This window comes from Aythya fuligula, chromosome 6 (genome assembly GCF_009819795.1).
Source record: "Aythya fuligula isolate bAytFul2 chromosome 6, bAytFul2.pri, whole genome shotgun sequence".
NCBI lineage: Eukaryota > Metazoa > Chordata > Aves > Anseriformes > Anatidae > Aythya > Aythya fuligula.
This window is the reverse complement of record NC_045564.1, coordinates 18,925,608-18,950,691: the sequence shown is the minus strand read 5'-3', so window position 1 is coordinate 18,950,691 and position 25,084 is coordinate 18,925,608. Positions and strand designations below refer to the sequence as shown.

Genomic DNA, 25,084 nt, shown 5'->3' with positions numbered 1-25,084 from the left:
ATCGTTGGGACTGGATATTCTTGTTATCCATGCAAGTATCTCATTTCTTTCTTAACCTGGGCTTAATCCCTGGGCTTCAGTGATTCCTACTGCCTTCTTGTATGTAACACACAAAAACGTTATCTGTAAATTTTTCTACTCACTTTTCACTTTCTTTCCAAATCCTTAGTGAAACAATATGTAACTTTCTATGGAACACTGAGACACTTTGCTGGTACCTTTTTCTGTGACAAAAAAATGACTGCTTCATCTTAATCTTTACTTTTAGTTTCTGACCCACAGTTTTGATCTGTGATAATTCTTTGTTTCTTTTCCATACAATCTCGTGTCAAAAACTTTTGGAAATAAAGTCTTTGTATGTATACCACCTTATAACTTTGCTCAAAATGTTTTTTGATTTTGTTTTGATAAACAATGTTGACTAAATGTGACCGTGTTTCATATTGGTTTAATTATGACACTTATTTTTATCTCCCCTCCAATGGATTTACCCTGATCCATGCTAACAAGCCTTCCTCCTTGTGGAGGTACAGTCCACGCTTGTTCTACAAGTTAAAGAATTTCTTGCTATCCAAATCCACTGACCTCATCTTTTCAGACACAGGACAAAGAAAGATGTCATTGGAAACAAGAGGCAAATTTAGTCAGAGCATCCCTAAGCCAGAAAAGGGTTTGAAAGTAGAAAAAGGAACAACATAGATAAGTCAGCAAAAGCTTTGTCTCTACTAATAAACACAGAAATGTTCTATTGTTCCAAGAGGAACAATCCTTCATTCGTTCTTCACTCAAAATGTAACAAAAGGTTGAAACTAAAAGTTAAAATCCTTCAAAAGATTGAAGTCCTTCAGTTCACTCTTCATTCTCCTCTGCTGTGCATCTGGGTGTGGGTTTTAGAGTCTTTAAAATTTAAGGACTCCTTAAACAATTGAGAATTTGTGAGTAGCTGCTGATGAATTAATGATATTAGAAGATGCAATACAAATATGAATGGCAATTTACACGTATGCATGCATGCAGATCAGTATCTTTACTTTTGGTGAAAATATAGCAAGAAAGAGTTATGATACTTCATAAAAAATAATGTGCAACTTTTCTTTCCTACATAATGCATAAATTCTCCGGGTCTATTAATCTGCAACATATCTGGATGGAAAATGACATTATTTTGAAAAGATTCAAATGACTTACTATTATTCTTATACTGGCATAGATCATAGGGAGCTCTCGCAATACTGATACATTGTGGTTCCATCCCTCCTTTTTGCAAACTATTTGGGAAAATATATTTTTATTGTTTGTGCAATGCATATCCTTATTGTGCATGGTTAGAGTTTATCAATTGTTTCAGTTAAATGGTAGTGAGGCTTCCAGTTAGGTAATACATCACTTGTCCAAAAACCAGAAGCTTACCTTACATTGAATACATTATGCTGAGTAGTTGTATTAATTTCATAAAGAAGCAATGGGAAGTGAAAAATAATATATAATTCAGTGAAGCACTTAAACCAAAACCTAAGTCCCACTGAAATCAATGAGTGATTAAGTGCTTTGCTGAATGGGGCCTGAGTTAACAAGAGCAGCTTCAGAACATTAAATAGTAAGCACAAGCTAAATGCAAATACTCCCTAGGTACATCCCTTAGGTCCTTCTTTTTCTTCTTCCTGATTGTTAAGATTGTACCAATCTCAGTCATCAGAAATGGACTTCAGAGAGATTTTGTGTCATATTTTAAGCACTCTTTGATCACCCAGAAAGGGTAAAATTTAATGTTTTCCTTGTCACGTGAAGTGCCACTATCTGCATCTGCTATAATTTTTGAATTGGTTTGATGTCACTAATGTTTTTATACTGAAGTTGCTATCTGAAAACAACTGTGGAGTTGCACGTTTAATTCTTGTTGCTTCTTGGGCAAGAATTGTGCATCAGGACAGTCTGTCCATTGTTTTCTTCCATAGCTTACCTCCCTTTCTTCATTTGCTTCTTGATCAATTCAGTTTATGCTCACTAGGCCTGTGAGGTGGCCTTTTCTCATTCTTATTGTAGCACACATATCTCTTTAGATTAAAGGCTGTATCCTCATCTTGCTGTAGATCTGTGCAGTTGCATTAAAAATGGCAAAAGATTGATAGATGTGTTTGTTTGGGTTGATGAGTGCATGAATGGGAAGGTGGCTCAAGTGTTTTGAAGTGCTTCTTTCAAAATTCTGGCTTGCATTACAACTGTGTTGCTGAAGAGATAATTTCTTTAAGAACCGTCCTGAGCATCAAATCCTATAAGAATGGGGGAGTAACAACATGCTTAAAGTGTGGAGATGTTGTATCCAGTGTACCGAGAAGCCATCATCTCCTGCTGGCTGCCTGCCTGAGTTCTTCCTTTGTGTGACAGGGGAAGAAAGCATGCTTGCTGTCTGCTAGTCTGTGGCTGCTCTTACTGGAGGCACCATTGTCTGGCCACCAGTGTTGAATGATGGTTACAGCAATGATTGTATCTGGGTTCAGGAGACAATATTTGTCCCATAAAAGCAGGATTGTTTTATTTTGTAATACAGCCTGCTCAATAGCCTCTATAAGAACTGAGACCAAAGAGCTGCTACTTAGCATAGCAGCTTCTTTGCTCCAGCATTAAGGACTGGCTCTGTTTGGGAATTCAGTGGGAGCTGGATGGCACTGCTAGCTGTGCATGAATGTACCACGCAGAGCATGCTTAGGAAGGAGGAAGGGAGAGAGCCTCTGACTGAGGAGCAGAGGATGAACGGCAGTTTTTGTTTGCATAAAGTGATAAAAAGCCTTGCACTGTCTGTGAATGCAGTATAGAGGTGTGCTACTGGTGACTAGTTGGCAGAATACATTTTCACAGTTAAAGGTGAAAAAAAAAAAAAAAGAAAAAAAAAAGAGTTTTAAAAAGATAGTTCTGAAAATATATGAGATCAGATCTAAGGACAAACGCATGACATGTGTCATAAGAAAGAGTGAAAAGGAGTGCAGGAGACATGACAATCTGGTGTTCATGGTCAGTGGGAGTATATCAACATGAATTGTTTAGATTTTATCATTTGGTTTTGATACCATTTAAGTATTGTTCTCTTTTATTTCATTTCACATATGTTATCCTGAAATATTAATGTATTTTGCTTAGTAGTTCATAACACCCTGTTCTTAATATTTTATAAAAGTAAAGAGTTTAAATCCTGTTATAAAAAAGAACATTTTTAGGCTGTGTGCGCAATATAATTAACGCTTTTCAGCAGATAGGAGAGAAAAGAGTGAAGCTCAACAAGGGATTTCAGATTTTTTCTGCAGACTTTAATGGCACTAGAAACCAGTTCTTGCTGAGGACAATTTCAGCCTTTCAGTTATGGTAGCATGAAAACTTCTCTCTCTGCCAACCGTAAATTGGGCAGGGAGCTTTTGAAGATTAGCCCCTTTCATTTGGTAATTTTAAACTTGCTTCTCGCTTAAACATTTACATCACTTCGGTAACATAAAGGAAGCTTAGAATAGGAGTAAATTGCAGCCGTCTTAAATTTGCCCCCACTGTGACCTCTCTTAACCTATACACCTTAAGAGTGGTGGAAAGGGCTTTTGTGCACTGAAGATCTTCTAAGTAGTCCCCGTCATGCTGTCCAAGGAGTTGTTACTTACAAGTTTATAAAATATAACTCTATACAATGTAAAACTGAAGACTTTGTTAGGTTCAGTCTGACCAAAAGCTCATTTTCCTTTTTCTGGCAATGATCAGAACCAAATTTTTCAGTGGTAGGTACAGAAAATAACCAACCCTGGACATTTACAAAGCCACCTTCCAAAAAGGAAAATTTCTTCCTAATACTGCACAAATACTGATTATCTTGTGCCATTTAGTGTAGTTGCTAATATAAGCATCATACTTTTATAAATATATACTTATATGTATTTTGCTGTATTTTGTATAATTGTGAATATTTACACTTCCAAGCAATTGTATCACTGTATTTTAATTCCACTAAATTTCTAACTTCTGATACATTTTAGTGGTAAGAGCTATACATGGCACATCCATATACAAAACATAACATGGATTTTTTGTTTCAGTTTAAAAGAAAATGAATGTATTTAAACATGGTCCTTTCTAATTGAATTGGACAGCTTCCAACATGTTGTCAGAGTATAAAAAGAAGCTACCAATTCACTTTCCTTATACTACTTTCTACATACCTCCAGTGCACTTTTCAATCCATATAAATAGTTGCAGACTATAAAGATCTGTAAGGAATCTCATAGTGTTGCTGTTTTCTATATGTAGATATCTTCAATTTTTGCAATACTTTATTGAACAGTAGTCTTGACTGGATAATCTCTAACCCTCATTGGTATAACCAACATCCTTTATAATGAAGGAATATTTTTTATTTATATCTTATATCATCATGAAAAACAGGCGTGGTTTTAAATATAGATGATATTAAAAATTAAAAATATATTAAAAATAGAAGATATGTAGTGGTTTTAGGTCTAGTTGTCTTATTCAATATTGAACTCAATAAACAGTAGGAAAACAACGTGAGTTTCATATTCGTAATTATGTGGTTGTCTCTGATAGTGCAGTACATGTATGCCTAATTCCTGCAGTATTAATATACAATGGTCTCATTTTAGAATTCATTGATCTTTGCTTGATTTTAGGTGTATAAGGACAGATGATCAAATCTCATATTTTAGAACTTAGATCCATCACTGTAAGTAGAATTTCTTGATGAGTTTCTTTTTTAGTGAAAATGAGGAAATACGTAATTTGGTAAAAAGATTTATGATATCCTGGAGAGGGAGTAAGGAGGCAGTTTTGTAGTAGAAGTAAATGACTATGGGTCAAGATATTTGGTTAGTACTAGAAGCTATTTTGTACCAAATTTAAAGTGGTGTAAAATGAGATTTAAGCCCCAATCTTAAAACTAACCCTTAATATATATATATATATATATATATATATATATATATATATATTCAAATGCTTCATTCCCTTATAAGAACTGAACTGAATTGGTTTTTTATAGCAATGAGATGAGTTACCAATGAGATAAATAACTGCAGTCAGTCATATCCTTATTTCTCCTTCCTATTTTTTTTTCTCAAAACAGAGAATTTTGGGAAGTAACCAAACTTTGGCATTATGTAGTATATTCAGGTTAACCAAATACATAAGAGTGCATATGATTAACAGTAAGGCCATAAGGCACAAAAGTGTTATCCTCTATTGGAAACAGCTAAGTAGTTTTACTACTGTTATATGCACAAGACATGGTGTGTAATAAGCTTATCTATTCTGCTTTTACCTCTGACAACAAAATATTAAAAATGTCAATTTTATTGTTAGCATTAGAAATACATTTTGTTAGTATGCCTTTTCTTTAAGACTGTTTACCCCGGGAGGAGTTGTAGCAGAGTGCTTCGTTAACAGAAAACAAAATCCTGCTTGACCAGAGAGCAGGATTCCCAGCATGATGGAACTAGCACAGGATGCTACGAAAACCCAAGGCCTGGGAGCAGTCCTCTAGGCCAGAGCTAGAGGTTACAGAAGTTGGTGAGAGAGAGACTTTGTGTCTCCTTCGTGATGGGCACTGGAACTGGTAAGGGAGGAGGCCAACAATGCAAAATAACAGCACACCGTGTCTTCAAACACAGGCTGATGCCATGATTCATCTTAATGGATTTCTCAGGAATTATTGGAAATTATTTTATTAGATGTATAAATCCAGAATCAGTCAGAACAGTAAATATATTCATTGTGTTACAGGGCAGTGTTTATTGTAGTACTTCTGTGCTGTGATGTTAGAGGACATAGGAACAGATAAGAGAAAAACACATCTTAGAGTTATGATTCCAGAAACCAGATTACATATTATTGATCAAGCCAGTAATCGATTAAATTCCTGGCTTTTGCTTAGCAAGCCTATTGTGTTGTTTTTTGTTTGTTTGTTTTTGTTTTTTTGTTTTCTTTTTTTGTTTTTAAGTTGCAGAGAGAGATTATTTTGCAACAATTTAAATATCATTTTATAAGATCATTGGCAAATGGAAATGGCAAGTAGGTGGAGCAACATATTTGCATTCTTCTGCAAAAGGCCAAAGCATCAATTTCTGACCCATCTCCAGTGAAAATTAGACTTGAAACTCTCATCTTGATCTTTCAGTGAAGCTAATACAGCCACAACATAGGCTGGAGGCAGTTCACTGGGCTGGAGTACAGTGCTGGGAGGGAGGGAGGCATGAGTGTCCCAAAATTATCATGATACTGACTATAGCAAGTCTCTGATGAAGGCCTGTTTAAAACTGCAGCAGCAGAGCTGGGACATTATGATGTGAGATGTGCTGGTGGGGATGGCTGTGGCCAGGAAGAAAGTAACAAGGTCTTGTGATTCTGATGGAAATGACCCATGGAAAGCTCAGAGCTGGAGAATGGCATTGTTTTATGTCTGGGAGGTGCCAGTATGGATTTGCTACATTGGAGCCCTTAGCAAGGGGAGAGGAATGTAGAAGTGTTTTCACAAAATTGTCTGACAGTTTATTCAATACTTTTTGTTCTTACTTCTAGTTCCTGTTAACAAGCTACAAATTCTCCAGCTGCATTAACTGTGTTAGATTATCCATAGGCTTCTCTGACAGAACAGCTTGTACTGAGATCACAAAATCCTTGAAACAGAAACTTTTGATTTTGCAAGTTCTACCAAAACAGGAATGATCACTGCTCAGCACTGCCATAAGAAACATAATTACAGATAATCTACTAATTTGGAAAAATTGACAATAATCTAAGATCCCCAAGTCCCATACACATTTCTAGGACAGCTGAATACTGTAGGTGAAACAAGAGAGGCAGCTAAATCTGTCAATCCATACAGCTGAAACTTGGGACAAGACAGTGTATTAAGTACACTGTCCCTAGTTTGTCTTTGTGCTTCAAGATGCAAGTAAGCTATAAAAGAAAAATAACGAATCTAACCACAGTTCTTTGTATTCTTCATATGTAGGATTAGTGTGATGGAAGTTTACGTCTAAATTCAAGGTAAGTCCTGTATTTAATGCAGGCAGAGACAATTTATTTAATAAAATAGATCTGTTAAAACTAACGTTTTGAAGGAAAAATAAAATGAAAGGCTTCATAAAACTGTATCTTTTGATAATTTGTGTTACAATCTCCAGCATTTTGAACTCAATGCAGATTTACAGCTGAATTCCGATTGGAAATTGGTATTGATTGATTATGTTGCTCATTTAACATTCCAGCATGCGGCAACAATAATGCAACAGACTGTGATAAAATGGGATGCGATCTAACAGGACATGACCGATGGGATGAGTACAAAATGCTGGGTCTGCTGGTAGTGCTGTGCAGTAGTTCAGGTTGGCATCTTCTGTGCTTTGATTGTTCATTTCATTTTGCTGTCATCCTACTGAGTTGAACATTTTAAAAGACACAGCGTTTTTCCATCTGTAAGTCATGGAAAGACAGATGGATATGGAAAAACTCCACCTACAGTGCCTTGACTGAATGCCATTGCCCACTTAGTGGTAAAAAAATCCCTTCTGGAAAATTAAAATGCCCTTAAATATATTATATTGTGAAAAGCTCTTTAATACAGGAAATTACTGATCTCTTACAATTGAATTTATTTTTTTAATCAGTACAAGTAAAACCAACTGGTTCTTATCAACAGAGCTGCTATATTATAAACACCACTTCTGTTACACTGAAGTTAATCCCCAGTCCTGTTACAAGAAACTCATCCTTATTAAAGTAACATTAAGAGCTTCTTTTTATTGATCTGCTCCTTTCACTTAATGATAGGAACTTACTGATGTTTTAATAATAACCTTGCAAGCTTTATCTCATTTTACTTCAATGTGTGTTACAGAAAGATGCTATGGAAACTAACTTAGCATAAACATTTTGCAGATGTCTTTAAAGGTTAGGGAAAAAAATAAGATTTAGTTGCACTGCATGTTAACAAAGATGGCTGAAAAACTAGAAGATAAAAGAGAGCCTCGAGTATGAACATCAAAGAATTGTTAATGACAAGAAATACCATTAGGGTTAGCATCCCTTTTGTTTCAGCCCCCTCACACCTGCAGTGTGTTGCAGATTCTGTCTTTGTTGGCACGTCTGAATTACTTCCATTAGCATTTATAGAAAAGTGTCTGCAAAACAACAGAAACGTACCCCTGGTTTCTTCTGTTGCTCCAAAAAGTCAGATATTAGGTTCTCTGTGGGTTTCCTTCAAGGTACAGTATCTTATTGTAAAGGAGACTATAGACCCAGGATTCCGTTGATTGCAAATGAGCTAGGTTGAAAGGAGAGGGCAGCTTTTGTTAGTGCTAGAGAACTAATATAAGCAACTACAAGAAGCGCACATAAGAAGCTCAGACATTAGCAATAGCAAAATCAGAGCGTGAAATTCAGATTAGCCCTCCACAGGCTGTGAGAGGGAGGGGGTATTGGAAGACTTGGCATGGCTAAAGGTGTAACCTGTTTCATTTGGCCCCTGAAAATTTTTAACAGATGGTGGGACCAGCTGTCTTTTTCAGCCATTTAATAAACTCTTCGGTGGTAACAGTTTGGGAAGTGGGGGGTTTTGAGTTTTAGGCCAGAGGAAAAAATAAAGAAATCTGTCCCAATTGTCTTTGCCAAATAGTGAAGTCTGGAAACATTATGAAAAGTTAAAGTGAAAAATCTAATTGATTGTACTGTCCTGATTATCCATTTCAACAGAAGAGGAAAAAAGAACTGTCTGTGCCCAAGTGGACCAGTGCATGAAAAAACGCCTATTATGTTGTTATCTTTATCTGTCATTTTAATTTCAGCTCTTGCAAAGGAGGCACATAATGAGAAATTTTAAATGAGCTGTAGAATGAGAAACTGTCTTACTTTTTGAGACATGATACCACGTCAAAGTAACAGCCAGAGTGATGTCTTGTATAAAAAAATAAACCCAAATGTATATTGAAGGTAAGATAAAGTTCGCACTGTCTGCCCAGGTGAATACAGCAAGCAGTGAACTTATTCTGACTTGCATAACACAGTGATATAAAATGAAAATAAACTGCCATTTTAGAAGCATATAACATTCAGGCTCTAATAACCTTAGTAACATGTGGGGGGTTGCTTATTATGAGCGTTTACAAAAAAATACACTGCAGCTCTGTTTCTTCAGTTAAATTAATTTTTTTTTAAATTATAATTTCCAACACAACACTTAAATAAATGGCAACTCTCAATTATATGAGATGTTTTATTTAAAAAGCATGTCTAGTGTCTTTGAACAGAACAGTTCTTTTTGCACATTTACATGCTACCCAGCTGAGCAGCCAACCCTTCCATTTGACAAGGGCTTTGTTCTGCCTACAGGCCTATTATAAGCCCTAGATTGTTTGCCCTTAATAAATTGCAACAATAAGACAGAAACCTCTTTCAAGTTAAGAGAAATAAAACACGTTGCCTACATAGCAAAGCATATGAAGTTTAATAATGACAACAGAAACATATCTACTAAATCTCATTTGCTTTGCTCCCAGATCACTGCGGTTAAGATAGCCCAGAAATGTTAGCTCTTTCCATACATTGAACAAAAGATTAAAGAAAACAACAGGAGGACAAAACAGCCCTAGCTACAGTTTTGTTGGTTTTTGATTTTTATTTTTTTTTTCTTCATGATATAAAATCATACTGGGTGCTATGTAAGGAGACTAGTGGGAGCTAAGCCTGAAAAAAAAAAAAAAAAAGCGAACATGATTAAATGTAGAGCAGAAAAATGTTTTTAACTGAAATGAAACATGATTTCCTACTAGTGAGAGGGAGAAAAAGAGTGGGAATTATTCAAATTAAAGAATTCATACTACTCTCCAGTATGCTGGTGTTTGTCTGCTTGTGTATGCCTTTCGGGCTCTCCACTGAATCACAAAGCCCTACCAATTTTGCTTTTATAGCAGCTAATGGACATTCTTCTGTGGCTCAAGTGTTGTTTGGGAACTTGTGATCTTAAACAAAATTGTTAAGCTCTGTTTATGGGGCCCCATTTGTAACATTCAGCTGACAGCTGTGTTGTTTGTGTTTGCTATAGATTGTTAGAAACAGCCACCTTTGTTGAACTTAGATCTTCTGCATATTTTTTTCACTTAAGCTGGAAATTCCCAATGATTTTTAGAGTGCATCTGAAAATTATGAAGAAAATAGGAGGCAAAGTGCAAAAGGGACAGACATCTTGGACTCCTTTTGCAACAGAAATTCTGAAGAAGGTGAGTGTACCCATGATTAGCTATAAGTAAATTAAAAATCTCTATTAGAAACTTGGTAGTAACTCCATACGATGTTTTCAGAAAGAAATTCCAGTCACTGGTTCATTTATAGTTTACATTTTTTAAATGATTTTTTTAATTTGCAAATGGAAGTCCTGAGGATATAAATATTTCTTTGCTTTGATAATAAGAAAAATACACTTAGTACTTGGAAATGTTGCTGACCAGCTAAAAGTACAGTGATAGAAACTTTCAAAGGAAATGTAGTGTTTATGACAGGTATTGATTTGACTGTGTTAAAGGCTACTTTTCCTTCTTTTAAGGTATTTTTGAGCTATAGACAGCTCTTTGAGCACTATTAGATATTTTCCTGGGAATACTCAGTATTCCAGATACCCCTATACTTTCATTCTCTTGAGCTACAACATGCAGGAAACATCATAGTCATCCTGCTTTCACAGGAAGAGGGAAATGAAGATCAAGGTGGTCAGGATGTTTCTCTCTCATGTCTTCTTTTGTGTCAAAAAGAATTAGAGGTGGATTCTTCATTGTCTCTGCCACAGCACAGTGACAAGGTGCTGGTTTCAGTGCTTCTTCCAACTGCTTCACAGACCTAAACAGAGAACACATAATTTGTTATTTCTGAGGGCAAAGCCCTCATGTTTCACCCTGATGCTTCCTACAGTGCTAACCTCTGTATCCAATTTCTGGGTGACACTTGGAAGAATTTTAAAGGATGGACATGAACAGAGAAATATTAATGATTTCTTATGAAGGGAAAAAATAACAGGCTCAGTAACAATGAAGTAGAAAACTACAGTGTGAGAGACTTAGAAGAAAAGAGAGGAAAGTATCTGAGAGAAGGAAGAAAAAAATAAAAGGAACCATGAGATTTCAAAGAGGAGGCAACCTTGAGTAAATTTTGAAGATTATCCTTATTATGGGCTATGATAAAGCCTCAAAAGATCTTTCAGAGCCTCTTAAAATGCATTAAATACCTATGGTAGAACGCTTTGGGGTGCGTTGCAGCTTCTTGAGAAGGCTGGTGGTATAATTACTGTGAATCCACATAAGTGGCTTTGAATGCAAAATGACAAATGGACCAGTAATTGGAATTCCATAACCAAAGACAAATAAAATCAGATATAAAACTCCTAAGTATTCTAAATATTAGCTTTTCAACAATAGAAGATCACCGTGACTCATTATCTTGGGATCTGGTTCCTGTTTCTGAAATGACCAACAATCTTCACTTTTTAATGCTTCAGAGTAGATTTTTTCTTCCTAGGCCTGCAGTACTGCAAGGAATCAGGTTTTAAAACCATTAAAACCATTATCTTTTATAAATCTACTGAAAGCTTTGGAAAGAATCTTTCCTGTCATAAGTCAGTTTGAGTTTACAGAAAATACCAACATGATAAGAATAGGAAGAAATGTTTCTGGCGTTATTTAGTTTTCAAAAATACTAATTGTTCAGTATGCTAGAAACTTAGTAGTTGCAACTCCAGAGAGATAGATAGCCTACTGGTTAGGTGATAAAATCATAGGTAGGTGATAAATAGTATATTTAATTAGCAAATAGATCTCCAAACATACCACCATGAATATGCTGTTAGATGGCTTGATGTAAATAGCTTTGTGATTTATCCTTCGTATTTATAAACATTGTGGGAAATATAGTTGTGAGCCCTCCTCTGAGGAGGATTGTTCTCTGCTGTGTGAATGATATAGTCTAAAAAAAATTCATTTTCCCCTTAGTTTCATGGCTTCATTATGTTGCAAAACATGATTTACTTTTTCAGACAAATTGCACAGAGATGCATATCTCTAGATATCTCTTAACATATATTTATGTTTTCACCTTCAAATTAAACTGATCAAGAGATACCAGACAAATACCAAGAGATCAAAATGTATCACTTTGATTTTTCAAGCTCAATCCTGTAAAAACCCAAACTTCACTCAAATATCTAAGTATAGATACTATTATTTCCTCCATATGTAATGATCTCAGATGTTTATAGCCCATTTACAATTAAATGTGTAATCTGTTTGCTCATCCAGACTTAATCTGGATACTTTCATTAAAATCACAGTGTTTGCGATTTTGACAAAATGATTTGTCAGTAGCTGCAAAATTGTGTTTAACAATAGCACATGTACACTCTTAAGAGGTAGCATCATAAGCTTCTTCTCAGTATCCTATGAGTCTTCATTTAGCTCCCTGTATATTAATGTATAGCTGTAAATGATAGCAACAGAACCTGGACTGAAATTTAAGACATGCAGGAAGGCTGTTAAACAAGGGATAATAGAAAACATTTTCTGTATCCTCTGAGTTGCTCTGAGTAGCCAAGAATGAAAAGCACCCCAAACTTTTATTCCTCTTTTGAACTCTCCAGACTTCCGTGATGTGAGCATGCCAGCTATGTCCTAAATAATGCCTGTAAGACTGAGGGAACCAACCAAATACAGATCAACAAGGAGCTGGTAAGGGAAAAAACAAACTATCTCAAAACTTTATTGATATAGAAATATGGTTGTCTGGTGGTCCCTTATGTATTTGTAGAGCATCAGATTCTTGATAGCTAGCAAACAAAGTGATGGTCACAAAGCTATTCACTTTTTAAAATCAAAACCTGAAATTTGTTACACACGGTGCTGCAACCAGCAGTAGGTGCTGGAGATACGCATGGGCTGTAGAGCTACATTCACTTTTTCATCATACATGGGAGTAGAAGGATTCACTGGGAAAGGTTAGTGGAACACTGACTAAGGTAATAAGAAAACTATGGCAGAGTGAGGGTGGAGGAAAATTAGCTCTTCTGACTGCTGCCATATGTGTGTGCTCAAGGAAATATGGATGGTAGCGTTACTGAATTGAGGGGTTGTATCAGTATTAAATCCTAAGGTCTTTCTTCAGCACAGCTTTTCACCTCTAAAAGTGGTATTTTGATGACTGGCAAGTGAAACTAGAGCCTTGGACAGAATCCTGAAGTGAAGATGAAATATTTGCCAAAGCAGAGAAGGGATAGGCTGTAAAAGTTAGCAAGTATCTGGTTGTTTCTGCTCAGTATGTTCAGTGTTAGAACTGTGGAGGCACGCTTGTCTGTTCAGTACAGCCCACATAATATGTGTTTTATCTTCATAAAGCAAAGGTGTTAGGCTCTGTTTTTCAGTTACCATCTGCTCTAAACACTGTCCACTAGGCATGTTAGAAATATATGTGTTGTGGGCATGTTGGCTTATCACTGTGCTTACATAGGCTGCATGTTTCTTATCTGGTCTCTACTCCTCAGCTATCTTTCCCACAGAAAGATTGATATCTGCTTATAATTCCAAGTTGCTGAGAGAGCGTACAAGCATTAGGAGAGACTGACATGAAATTGTGGGATGGAAGGGATTTATAAAATAGTGGATTTTGCAAAGGGAATGAGGTGGAACATCTTAACAATACGGTCCTACAATATGTGCCTCTGCTTCTCAGTTGGGCTACTCAGTTCAATGCTTTGCTCTTCAGTAAGATCAGTATGTGGTGTGGGACAAGGGGTGTTGTCTCCTGTTGTTTCCTTTAGTAGGAACAGAATGATAGCATTCTACTGCTTTAAAGAGGAGTTGTGAAGATAAATGTGCTTAGGACTGCAGCAACAAGTACCACTGACACACTGACTTAAGCTTCTCCCAAAACACTTGCTGCACAGTTTGACCCTCTTCTTACTCAGGTCTGTACCAGGATTTTGGTCGCTGATCCAATTTCCATATTTTCCCCCACCTCTCCAGCTGCACTCCTGTTACACAGAAAAATGTTCTGAATTGTGCCCATTACTTGCATACTCCTCCCTGTCCCCACAACACACCTGGGTGACATACCCTGTCCCTGGTAAGCTTGGCTGACTTACACAAAGATGAAGAAAGGTGGGCTATGAAAAATACTTGTGCTACTGGCTGGTGGCAGGTGAGAGCAGGAAAGTGGAGACAAAGTTCCCACCCCTTGTCTATTGTTTGATCCCCTATCTGTTGAGTATGCGTAAATGGGTTAAGTGTAAGAAGCTGTATATGCCTTTGTAGGGACTTCTGAGTGAAATGTTATTTTAGCCAAAAAAGAACACCCCACAGAGATGAAAACAGCTTCAATCTATCATTCAGAACATTCCAGTCATTCATCTTGGTATTCTCATTAGCAGTGACCCCAGCATCAGCATACGTGAGGCCATGCTCCTTGTTAGCTTCCCCAGCCAGTCTCAGCACTGAAGTGGTGCATGCTCTGAGGTTACCTTTTCTGCCTGCCCACCTAAAGTGATAGCCTTTTGTCTCTGCCCCCTCCCAAAATGCTGGTTTGCACAGGAAAAGGAGATCAAACGTACCCACCCTGTAAGGCACACAAACAAGAGCTGAGACCCTGGCCAACCATGGGGCTGCAGGAATGTCAGCAGATAAAGCTGGGCTGTAATGTAACGAGACAGTCCTGGTCTCCAGGCTGCTCCTTCCTGGCTCCATGCATCAGTGTTGGTTCAGGGTCTGTGTAGCTGTGTTTTCTGTTTCCTGCATCCCTCCTCAAGTGCTTTCCAGTTTTTGATGTTTTACTTAAAGCAGCGCAAGTAGCAAATAAATAGTAGTAAAGCATATACCAAAGGAAAGAACAAAGGTAACAAAATTGTGCTATTTATAAGTAAGGATAAGAAAATACTGATCAGCTGAGGCATGCCTGACTGGTGGAGCAACAGTAAACAGAGGAAGTGATTAGTTTTATAGACAATGTGATCAAAATCCCTGTGAGGGCTATAAAATAGAGAGCAGCAACTGAATTGATGACCAATGAGGCATATGGTATCTAAATTAACAGAGAGCATAGGATCTCCCAGGAGGAGGTCATTGGGGTATCAGAAAGCTGAAGCAGAAGGTTCCTTTTGTCTCTTCCTACATTAAATTCCTGAGATAAGGTAATGCTATACTAATATGGAAAACTAGATAAAATTGGAAATGCAATGCTTTTTCTTGAGCCTTTGCTGGCGAGTTTAATGGATAAGGCTGTGCATATTGCTAGAACTATTTTTTATCCTTTTCAGTGAGGTAGGGGAGAACTACTTCTAACCTCTCCATGTATATTTCTAAATCTTGATTTAAGAGGGATTTTGATTACTCTGTTCTCTTCTAAACACTGTTTTACTTCTAGAATGCAAATGATCTTATCCTTAATTTAGAGCCAAGTAAATGAGAACAGGCAGGAGAAATTCATAAATCAACTGATAACTATATCTCATTAAAGAGAATCATTGGCACTGTAGAATAGCTTCTTTCTGAATCACTCGGTGTGCCAAGTATACTTTGTGTGTGTAGCAGTGGAAGCGAAACATGCAGCAAATCAGGAGCTCAGTTCAGTTTTTGTGGGCAGCTATTCCACTGACTTCTGTAACAATTTTGACAGAAGAACGTTGTTGTTCAACCCCATACTCTGGTGCATTGATGAGGATCACAACATTTTATAATGTTAATCTGATGAGACTGAAGAAATTGCACTTGTTGAGTTGGTTTATTTCCTCCAGATTTTCTTATTTTAAGATGAAAAATGTGGAAAATGGTCCCTTTTGGTTTCCTGTGGCCTCCTGAGAGGCAGTCAGTGATGGTCAGTCATAGGTTTCTTCTGAATCCAATTACTTGGATTTAAAAGTGGCTTGTGTGATGGAGCTGTACCATTTGGGCATTGGAATCCCAGCAGTGCAGCACCATAGTCTCTGTCTCATTTCCCAGCGTAAGAACTAGGTAACTTAGTCTAAGAAATAGGTTATTTAGATTAAAAATGCATTTCCATTTTACTGCATTAACTGTCCTTCACCACAGACCCATCTCTTTGGTATAATAAGAGATACTCTGCTCAATAGTACTGGAGCATGGGGGTTTCCTGCATGGAGTGTGAAAAACAGGGATGGGAGATTTACTGAGGGAGACAAGCCTGGTGGCATACCACTTTGAAAGTCATTTCTTCTTGCCCGCCACCTCAGAGCTTTTAGAAGTGTGAGAAAAATGTTGCCATTCGTTAGACTGGAGTAGCAGTCCTGGCCGTGCTGACAGCCTTGTCTTTGAGAGGAACATCCTTTTTCCTCGTCTTGTCCTGGGTGCTCAAACAGCTGGGCAAGCTGTTTGGCCCTGAGTGAGAGGGGCTTATTGAAGAGTGAAGTGAAATGTGATTTATTCCCAGATTAGGATTGTTTGCTTTGGTTTGGCATGACCAGCCAGCCAGCAGGAGGGATGTGCCTCGGCCAGTGCTCCCTGGTTGTTGCTGCTTTGCTGTGGTTCTGAGTTTTGAGCAGAGCTGGCGTGATTTGCTTAAGTGTTTGGTAAAAAGCAGTCTGGTAATCTCCATGGAAGAGTGAGGCAGGGGACTCTGCTTTCCAAGGCTGGAGCAGTTGTGTGCATGGCCACGGATGTCACCTTTGTAAAGACGGGGATGGAAGCTGCCCCTGCTGCATGAGCCTCTGGTGAGAATGACTTTGTGTAGTTCTGTGAGGATGGAAAGCATAATACAAGTGTTGTATACATTTGGAATCATTTTACTGATGGCATATTTATTTATTTATTTGTAAATTTAAATTTGAATAGGTCATATCATTTCCTCGCTTACCTGTATATACTGTTACATGAGTATTACCCTGCGTCACTAAAACATCAAAGTATGACATGACAGAAACAAACCATGCACTGCATTTCTGAAAAGACCTTTCTGTCAGTCTGCCAGAGCAGGTTAGTTTTATTTTTTATTTTTATGTTTATTTATTTATTATTTTTATGTATTAAAGTCTTTACATCCAGCTAAGGAGAGAGAAGTTATTTCAACTTTCTAAATGAAGCTTTTGTCAGACTTCTTTGGGATTCTGAGCCTGTTGTGGCAGCCCAGGGGACTAGTGGGGTAGTGGGTTTTAAATCCTCCCTTCCTGGCCAGCCAAATGGCAGCAATTGCCTACATCTCTGTGTTATGAATCAGTGCCACTGGCTGCACGTGAAGGCCACTTGATGGCTGTGGTGCTGCCTCCTGAGCCCCAGTACGTGTTGGTGGCTGGGTTTGGGACACACTGGCTGCTGGTTACCTGCAGGCTTCAGGTAACCAGCCTTCAGCCTGCAGCCTTCAGCCTGCAGCCTTCAGGTGCTTCAGGAGCTTGGCTTTTCTAGGTTGTTCTTACAAACTCTTCCCCTGTTGGGGGGCACTTAGCTATGTTGTAATTAATAGGCATGAGGAGCATTGACTGCCTTTCACTAACATGTATGTATTACTGGAGTAAGATACTTTCAAAGTATTATAGAGAGCGTCGTTAGGTGATTTCCCTTGACAGTACCTCTTTCCCAACACACCTTCAATCTCATAAGCGTGCCCCATGTCTGTGTCCCTGTCTGACCCTCACAGTCCCAGTACTAGGCTTTTTTCTCCTCTCTTTTCTTATTCTTTTCCTCAGCTAAAGTGGAGTTGTTGAAGACTTCGTATAGAGCACTTGCACTTTGTAAGAAAGATTATGGAGCTGTTAAACACTCTTGTTCAGTAGTCCTTGAAGAATAGGTTATTTCAGAAGTGATTCTTGAAATGTTGAAAAATATTGCCATTAGAAAATACTTATCTTTTCTATACCAAAATGTTCTGAAATTACAACACAAGTTCATTAAGTAACAGGTGTATTTTTACAACTCTGGATTAATCCGTTCAGCCAAATCGATAACAATGTGGCAGCCATATGATCATCTAGTGCTAAAGTGTAGGCTGAACAATGATCTTTCTGTCTAAACTTTATGCTGTTCATGGTTTTAACACAGTAGAGAGACAAGCAGTTGTTTAATTCGTCAATAAATATACTAAGCAACTAAAATTAATTACAATGAGACCCAGGTTTTAGACAGTACGCTCTTGGTAGTTAAAAAGAGACAAGTTTAATTACCTTTTTGTTGCACAGTGAGCAATCGCAGTGTAATAGTGGCTATACGTATCTGTACTCATAAAATAAAAGGCTTCCATCCAGTTTTCCCCAGACAAATGCATTTGACCAAAATTGCACAGGCTATTTTTTTTATTACTTTTTTTTACCTAATGTTTCCCAAAATGAGAGGACAAGCAGGGTAGACACAGCAGATCCTTTTCAGCTGCTCCCTAGAGTCTTGGCTTGCTTTTCATTTTACAGAAGTCCATATCTAGCTATTAGTGTGGTGCAGAAAATGCAGCCGTGTATGCCAGAGGCAGAAAGGCTTTTCCAGAGGGTTGGAAATTACCATTTTGAACTGAAAGGTGTCCCAGGCATTCCAGCCGGAGCCAATAATAACACTTTCAGTATTGATATAGTTAAGAGTCTGACTCCTTTATAAAGTATGGCAGCAAGGGGAGGAAGTATATCCAGAAATGTTCACCAATGTTCCCTAAGGCAGGAGGAGGAGTCACCAAGGGCCAGCCAAGGAAGGAGCAGGAGATGAATGCATTAAGATATTTAAACTTTTAACAGCAGGCAGTAAAACTGTAGTGATGCATAAAATTTGTTCTACTTCTCTTAGAGGGTAGCTCAGCTTTCAGAGGTTTGGGAAATCCTCTATTAATCTTTGTGAAATCCACACCTAGACTGAGAAATGTCGAGGCAAGTCTTTAAATCCTAAATATGTCTCTGCTTGTGTTGATTGTGTCTAGGGTTTTGTGGTTTTCATTCATGCACAGAAACACAGGAGATGCCATAGCAGTTTTTAATCTTTCTTTTATTTTAATCTCCTACTGAGGTTCAAATGAAACTGTTAAAACTTAGGAGATATAATTTTGTTAAAGCTGTCTGTTGGTAATGTAAAGCCAGTAAACAGGCCATATATACTGTCATGGTAAACATATGGTCCGAGGGCTCCTCCTGCTATGCCAGTTGTGTAACCTAGCATAAAAATGACAACATGCTGATGTAAATAATAATAATATTAATGGCACATAAGTCATAACTTTTGGCAACATATCCATATATCCTCAGAGCTACACAGATGGGTTAATTTACCTGACTTCTGGTGAAACTTCATGCTGTTGTGGATAGATGGTTTCTTTTAGGATAGTTTTAAACAAGACAGTCACAGTCTGAATGAGGGACGGTGTGAAGTCACTGGCTTCTGGAGCAGGTTTATTTAAAGCCTGTTCAGGTTTAAAGCCTGCACGCTCTCATGGAGGACTTGACTGGGAGTCTTGGCTGAGTGTTAATGCAGCTGTTCCCTTAAAAATGCTCTTGTTTCTGTTTCTTTGTCACAATTGCTAAAGAACAAGTGTTTCATTTGAGGCAGCACTGGATTCCCAAGCTGGGCAGGCAGGTGGCCAGAGCCCATCCAGACTCCCCAGGGTCATTCACGCCTGTGCTCTGCCCTGGCCGAGCTGTGGGACCGGAGGCCCATGGGAGGGGACTGCAGAGGGGCTGGGGTGTCAGAGACGAGTTGGTGGGGGTGCTGGCAGGGGGCTGCGGCAGCAGAGCTGTCCCCGGGGCAGGCTCTGGGCCAGGAGCAGGCGAAGGCCAAGGGGTGGGGTGATCTGCACACAGGAGGCAGAGGCACAGCGGAGATGTGGGAGCCCTGGCAGCCCAGCAGCTGTTGTTCCAAGTATCACTTTCTCTGCTACCTGCACTTGAGCCAGGCTCCAAAGAGACCCGCATGGTCAGTCAGTCACAATGGGACTCCTGAATTTGAAAAAGCCCGATTTTGAAGACACTCGCCTCACTTCTCTTATCCACTGTGCTTAAGTCACCCATTGCTGTCTAACCCAGCATGGCCTGTGCCCCTCCAGCGTGGCTGCCGGGCTGTTTCTGTGAGGGGGATCGGTCCCCCCGCCAACCATCATAGGCAGCTGAGAAGGGACAGGGGCTCAGGGGCCCCTTGGACCCCCAGCCTGCGGGAGGCTCGGGGACGGGACAAGGCAGGGGCACAGCTGGCTCTGTTGCAGCTCTGTGGGGTGGCTGGAGGCCATCGAGCACCCCTTTGTTTGGGGGCAAAGCAGGAGCTCGGCGCTCTGCCCTCTCCAAGCCGTCCCTTGCCCAGGAGCCCCGCAGCCTGGCACGGGCTGCTCCATTCTGCTCCCCGGCCCGGTGCCTCCCTGCCTGACACAGGGATGGAGCGGCAGCCCCCTTCTCGGGGAAATAGCGCTCTGTGTAACTGAATTGACATTTGGCCTTGATACCTGTATCTCCTGATAACTGAAACAAATTTCTAAAATAAATATTGTACTTTGATCTTCCAGCCCTGCATTTTTAATGACAGCTCTGAACATCACTTCATTAAGAATACATTTCAGAGAGACTGAAATGCTCCAAGTTTGAACACTAATTATTTGTACAGAAAATTATGACTGCGGCGTTTCATTATTCAGCCCATTGGTTTCTTCCAGAAATGAGAAATTATTCTCGATTTCTAAGTAATGTACTTACTTGGATGCAGATTTATGGCATCTGTAGTAAGGCATCTGCGTAGAAACTTGCCCAGCTTCCCACTAACTCTTTTATTAGCGGCAAACCATTTCGGTTAACCGAGATATCTGGGGAAATAATGTAGGTTAAAAGCCGGGGGGGCTCCTGCACTACCTATAGACGCTCCTTTCGTTTCCTTGTCGTGGGCCCGGGGGGTTACGCCGGTGGCGGTCAGGGGGCTGGGGCCCGCCTCGGGGCCGTGCCGCACGGGCCGAGCTTTCTCTTCTCGCCGGGCCTCGAGGCGGGGCCGTGGAGAGGAGCGGGCGCTGAGATCCCTTCAAAGGGAGCGCTCCGAGGCCAGCCCTGCGCCTCCTGGAAGCCTTTGAGCGGACAGCGATTGTTCCCACAGGAAGGGCAGATAGCGATCTCTGCGTGCTGGCGCTTAGCGGGCCTCCCGCGGCGCTGTGAATACAATTGAGCCCGACGGCCGCGGGCGGCATCGCCTCACCTGGGCGCGCAGCTCCGCGCCCCCCGGCCCGGCCGCCCCGCGCCTTCGCCACGGCCTCGGAGCGGGTGGGGAGCGGGGCGCGGGGCCGGGCCGGAGGGGGGGATCGCCGGGGGGCCGCCATGGGTCCCCCCCGCACGGGTACATCGCGTGGGCACCCGAAAGGCGGCGGAGCGGGCCCTGGAGCCCAGCGGGGAGCGGGGGCAGCCTGGGGGGGGGGGGGCGCCTGCTGCCCCCCTGCCCCGCCGCCAGCAGCACCGCCGGCCCGGCCAACTCTCCTCGTGTAAGGGAACCGCGCCTGTGCCACCCGCTAGGGAACAGGAAACTTTTCCGCGCCGCTTCTCGGCTGCTCGCTCGCTCGCGCGCTCTGCCTGTCTGTCTGTCCGTCTGTCTGCCGCGGTACCCACAGCCGATGCCCCCCCCGCCGTCCTTTTGCCGAGCCCCGGCTCTGCGCTCCCCCCGCGGCCCCCTGCCAGCCGGAGGGGTCCCGGCAGCGCGGGCTGAGCGCGGGGGGCCCGGAGCCGCGGCGGGGGCTCGGGGCGGCGCAGTCACGGCGGGGACACGTCCCTGCGGCCGGGGGGCGCGGGGGGAGCCCCTGCCTGCTGCCGGCCGGCTCTACAGCGGGACCCGGCGGCCCCGTCAGGTGAACTCGCCGGGCCGCCGCTGTTACTTGGGGCCGTCAAACACCGGCAGCGCAATCCGGAGGCAGATTTCGCGGGCGATAACAAAGCCACGTCGCCACTTTAGGGCTCTGCCACAAATCCTTAGGAGCAAAAAAAAAAAAAAAAAGAAAAAAAAAATCACCGCGAAGAGGGAGGGGGGGATCCAGTGTCTTGCACATCCAGTGCGAGGGTCTCCAGGCGGTAAGGGGTCCTTTGATCAAGAAAATCCAATTATTTGTGTATATACATTTCCCACATAGTGATTACTTCATTAATTGTCCCGCCTTTATCTCCTCCCTTCCCATCCCCCCTAATAATCAGTTCTTTTATCCAGACCAACAAACACACCATAGGAGCTTTGTGGATTCAAAGGATTTGCTTTCGCTTCTGAAAGAGCCGCTATTCTTTGATGATTGGGTAGCGGCAAACTTCAAAGCCATAAATCTTCCCTCTGACTGGCTGGCGGCCCAGCAAAGTCCTTATCAAATTCTTGGAGGTGATCCTGGTGCAGGCAGACGGGCCGCGGAGATCGCGCGGCGCGGGGGGGTGGCACAGGCACGGAGGCGAGGGGAGCGGAGCGGGAGCGGAGGGGAAGCGAAGCGAAGCGAAGCGGGCAGCTCCTCGCCTTCCCCGCGGCGCCTCCATGCCTCGGCAGTGCCCCGGCGCCGTCCCCTCGCCCCGGGCGCAGTAGCCATGGCCGCGGTGGCCGTCCTCCGGAACGACTCCCTGCAGGCTTTCCTCCAGGTCAGTACCCGCGGCTCCGGGCGCTTCCCTCCCGGGGCTCCTTCGGCCGGGCGGGCCGGGGGCGGCGGGCAGGGCCGGGGGGAGCGCCCCGGGGGGGGGGGGGGGGCGCGGGGCGGGGCGGGGGCAGCTCCGGGGCAGGCCGGGGGCAGCGGCGCTGGCCGCGGGCGGGAGCGGGGTGCGGGCGGCCCCGGGGCGGGGGGCGCCGGTGCCGGTGCCCGAGCCGGAGCCGGTCCGGTCCCGGCGGCCGGGCGTGCGGTGCCTTCGGAAAGTTTGCCGCCGGTGCGGGGAGCGGCGGGGCTTCACGGGAGCGCGCAGGCGGGCGGGGGCGCAGAAAGTTTCCCGTGGGGCCGGCGAGTAACGCGCTGCTCTTCCCCCCTGCCTCCCGCTCCGCGCAGGACCGCACCCCCAGCGCCTCCCCGGACTTGGCCAAGCACTCGCCGCTGGCTCTTCTGGCCGCCACCTGTAGCCGGATCGGACAGCCGGGCGCGCCGCCCTCGGATTTCCTGCAGGTCTCCTACGACCCGACGCTGGGATCCCCCTCCAGGATCTTCCACCCGTGGAGCGGCGAGATGCCCGCGCACTCGCCGGGGGGGCTGCCGCCGCCGCACCCCAGCCTGGGGCTGACCCCGCAGAAGAACCACCTGCAGCCCTCCTTCGGGGGGGCGCACGAGCTGCCCCTTACCCCCCCGGCGGACCCCTCCTACCCCTACGAGTTCTCCCCCGTCAAGATGCTGCCCTCCTCCATGGCCGCCCTGCCGGCCAGCTGCCCCCCCGCTTACGTCCCGTACGCCGCCCAGGCCGCCCTGCCGCCCGGCTACTCCAACCTGCTGCCGCCGGCGCAGCCCTGCCGGCAGCTCTCGCCCAACCCGCCGCCCGAGGACATCCCCTGGTGGAGCATCCAGCAGCCAGGCGCCCCGGCCGGCTGCGGCCACCGCTTCCCCGCCGCCGCCGCCGCCGCCGCGCTGCCGCGGAGCCTGGTGCTGGGCCACTCGGACTTCGCCCAGTACCAGACGCAGATCGCCGCCCTGCTGCAGACCAAGTCTCCCCTGGCGGCCACGGCCAGGAGGTGCCGCCGCTGCCGCTGCCCCAACTGCCAGTCGGCCGCGGGCAGCGCCCCGGAGGCGGAGCCGGGCAAGAAGAAGCAGCACATCTGCCACATCCCGGGCTGCGGCAAGGTGTACGGCAAGACCTCGCACCTGAAGGCGCACCTGCGCTGGCACACGGGCGAGCGGCCCTTCGTCTGCAACTGGCTCTTCTGCGGCAAGAGCTTCACCCGCTCCGACGAGCTGCAGCGGCACCTGCGGACTCACACGGGCGAGAAGCGCTTCGTCTGCCCCGAGTGCGGGAAGCGCTTCATGCGCAGCGACCACCTGGCCAAGCACGTCAAGACCCACCAGAACAAGAAGCTGAAGGCGGCGGCGGACGGCGTCAAGCGGGAGGACGGCCGCGACCTGTGACCGCCGCGCGGGGCAGGGACCCGGGGGCAGGGACCCGGGGCGGGGGGCGCACGGCGCCGGGAGGAGCCGCGGGGCCCCGGTCGCGGTCCCGGTGCCGGTCCCGGTGCCGCCTCCCCCCGGTGCCGCCCGGGGCGCGGCCGTTGGGGCGGGAGCAGGGCGGCCAGCCCGGGGCCCGGCCCTCGGTGCTTTCAGGGGAAAAGACTGGCGTTGGGTGTACAGGTTATTTAACGGTTCTGTTCGGACACGAGTGTTCCCTCCCTCCTCCTCCTCGGCTCCGTGCGGGGCCCCCGCATGAGATGTTTCTGTAAAGCGACCCGCGATTGCAGCGTGATACCAATAAACACGTTAACACTGGGGCCGCGCTGGGGGCGTCCCGCCGCGTCGCCGTCGTTTGATCGCCCCGGGGCTCCCCGCTGAGGCGCGGTGGGGCCGGGCCGAGCCCCTGGCGGAGCGCAGCGCCCCGTGACGGGGGAGGCGCCCGGCGGCCGCTGCAGGGAAACTCCTCCGGGAGCTCCCGCTGCCCGCGGCGGGCCCGGGCTGTATTTATTTATTCTTTTCCCTACACGTGGAGCCGTGAGCGTAAAGGGGGAGCACGTGGAGCCGCCGCTGGGAGTCACTGTGCGGGCCCGTGCGGCGGGCAGGGTCTGGCTGTGAGCTGAGGTCGGCAGGCAGGGACAGCCGCCTCGGGGCCCGGCCGCAGGGCCGGAGGCAGCCAGCCCTGCCCTGCCCTGCCCTGCCCTGCCCTGGCCTTCTCTTCCCTACCCTGCCTGACGATGCCGGTGGCGCGGCACTGCCCAGACGTGCCTTCAGCACCGTACCCGTGAGCAGACCTGCGGAGTTTAAGGGCAAAATGCCCGCCCTCCTCCCCGTGTGCCGAAATGGCGGCCGCTCTGCTGCTGAGGGGAAGGTGCTCGGCCCAAGGCTGTGTTCCAAAGGACTTGGGAGCAGTTCGAGCTTTCAGGGTTTCCAATGTGTCAGTTTAGGCTTACATTAACGTTGGCAAAGTTATTTGAAAATAATGGATATTTTTCTGTAGCGACTTCCCTATTCCTTTTTTCTGACCGAAAAT

General features: G+C 44.2%; 1 protein-coding gene across 1 annotated transcript; it reads left to right on the top strand.

Moving 5' to 3' along the window:
• The first annotated feature begins 22,507 nt into the window (after positions 1 to 22,507).
• Positions 22,508 to 24,015, top strand: SP5 (Sp5 transcription factor). The gene is made up of 2 exons (XM_032190435.1): positions 22,508 to 22,558; positions 22,954 to 24,015. The coding sequence occupies exons 1-2, from the start codon at positions 22,508 to 22,510 to the stop codon at positions 24,013 to 24,015; spliced, it is 1,113 nt and encodes a 370-aa protein (XP_032046326.1).
• Positions 24,016 to 25,084: the final 1,069 nt, after the last annotated feature.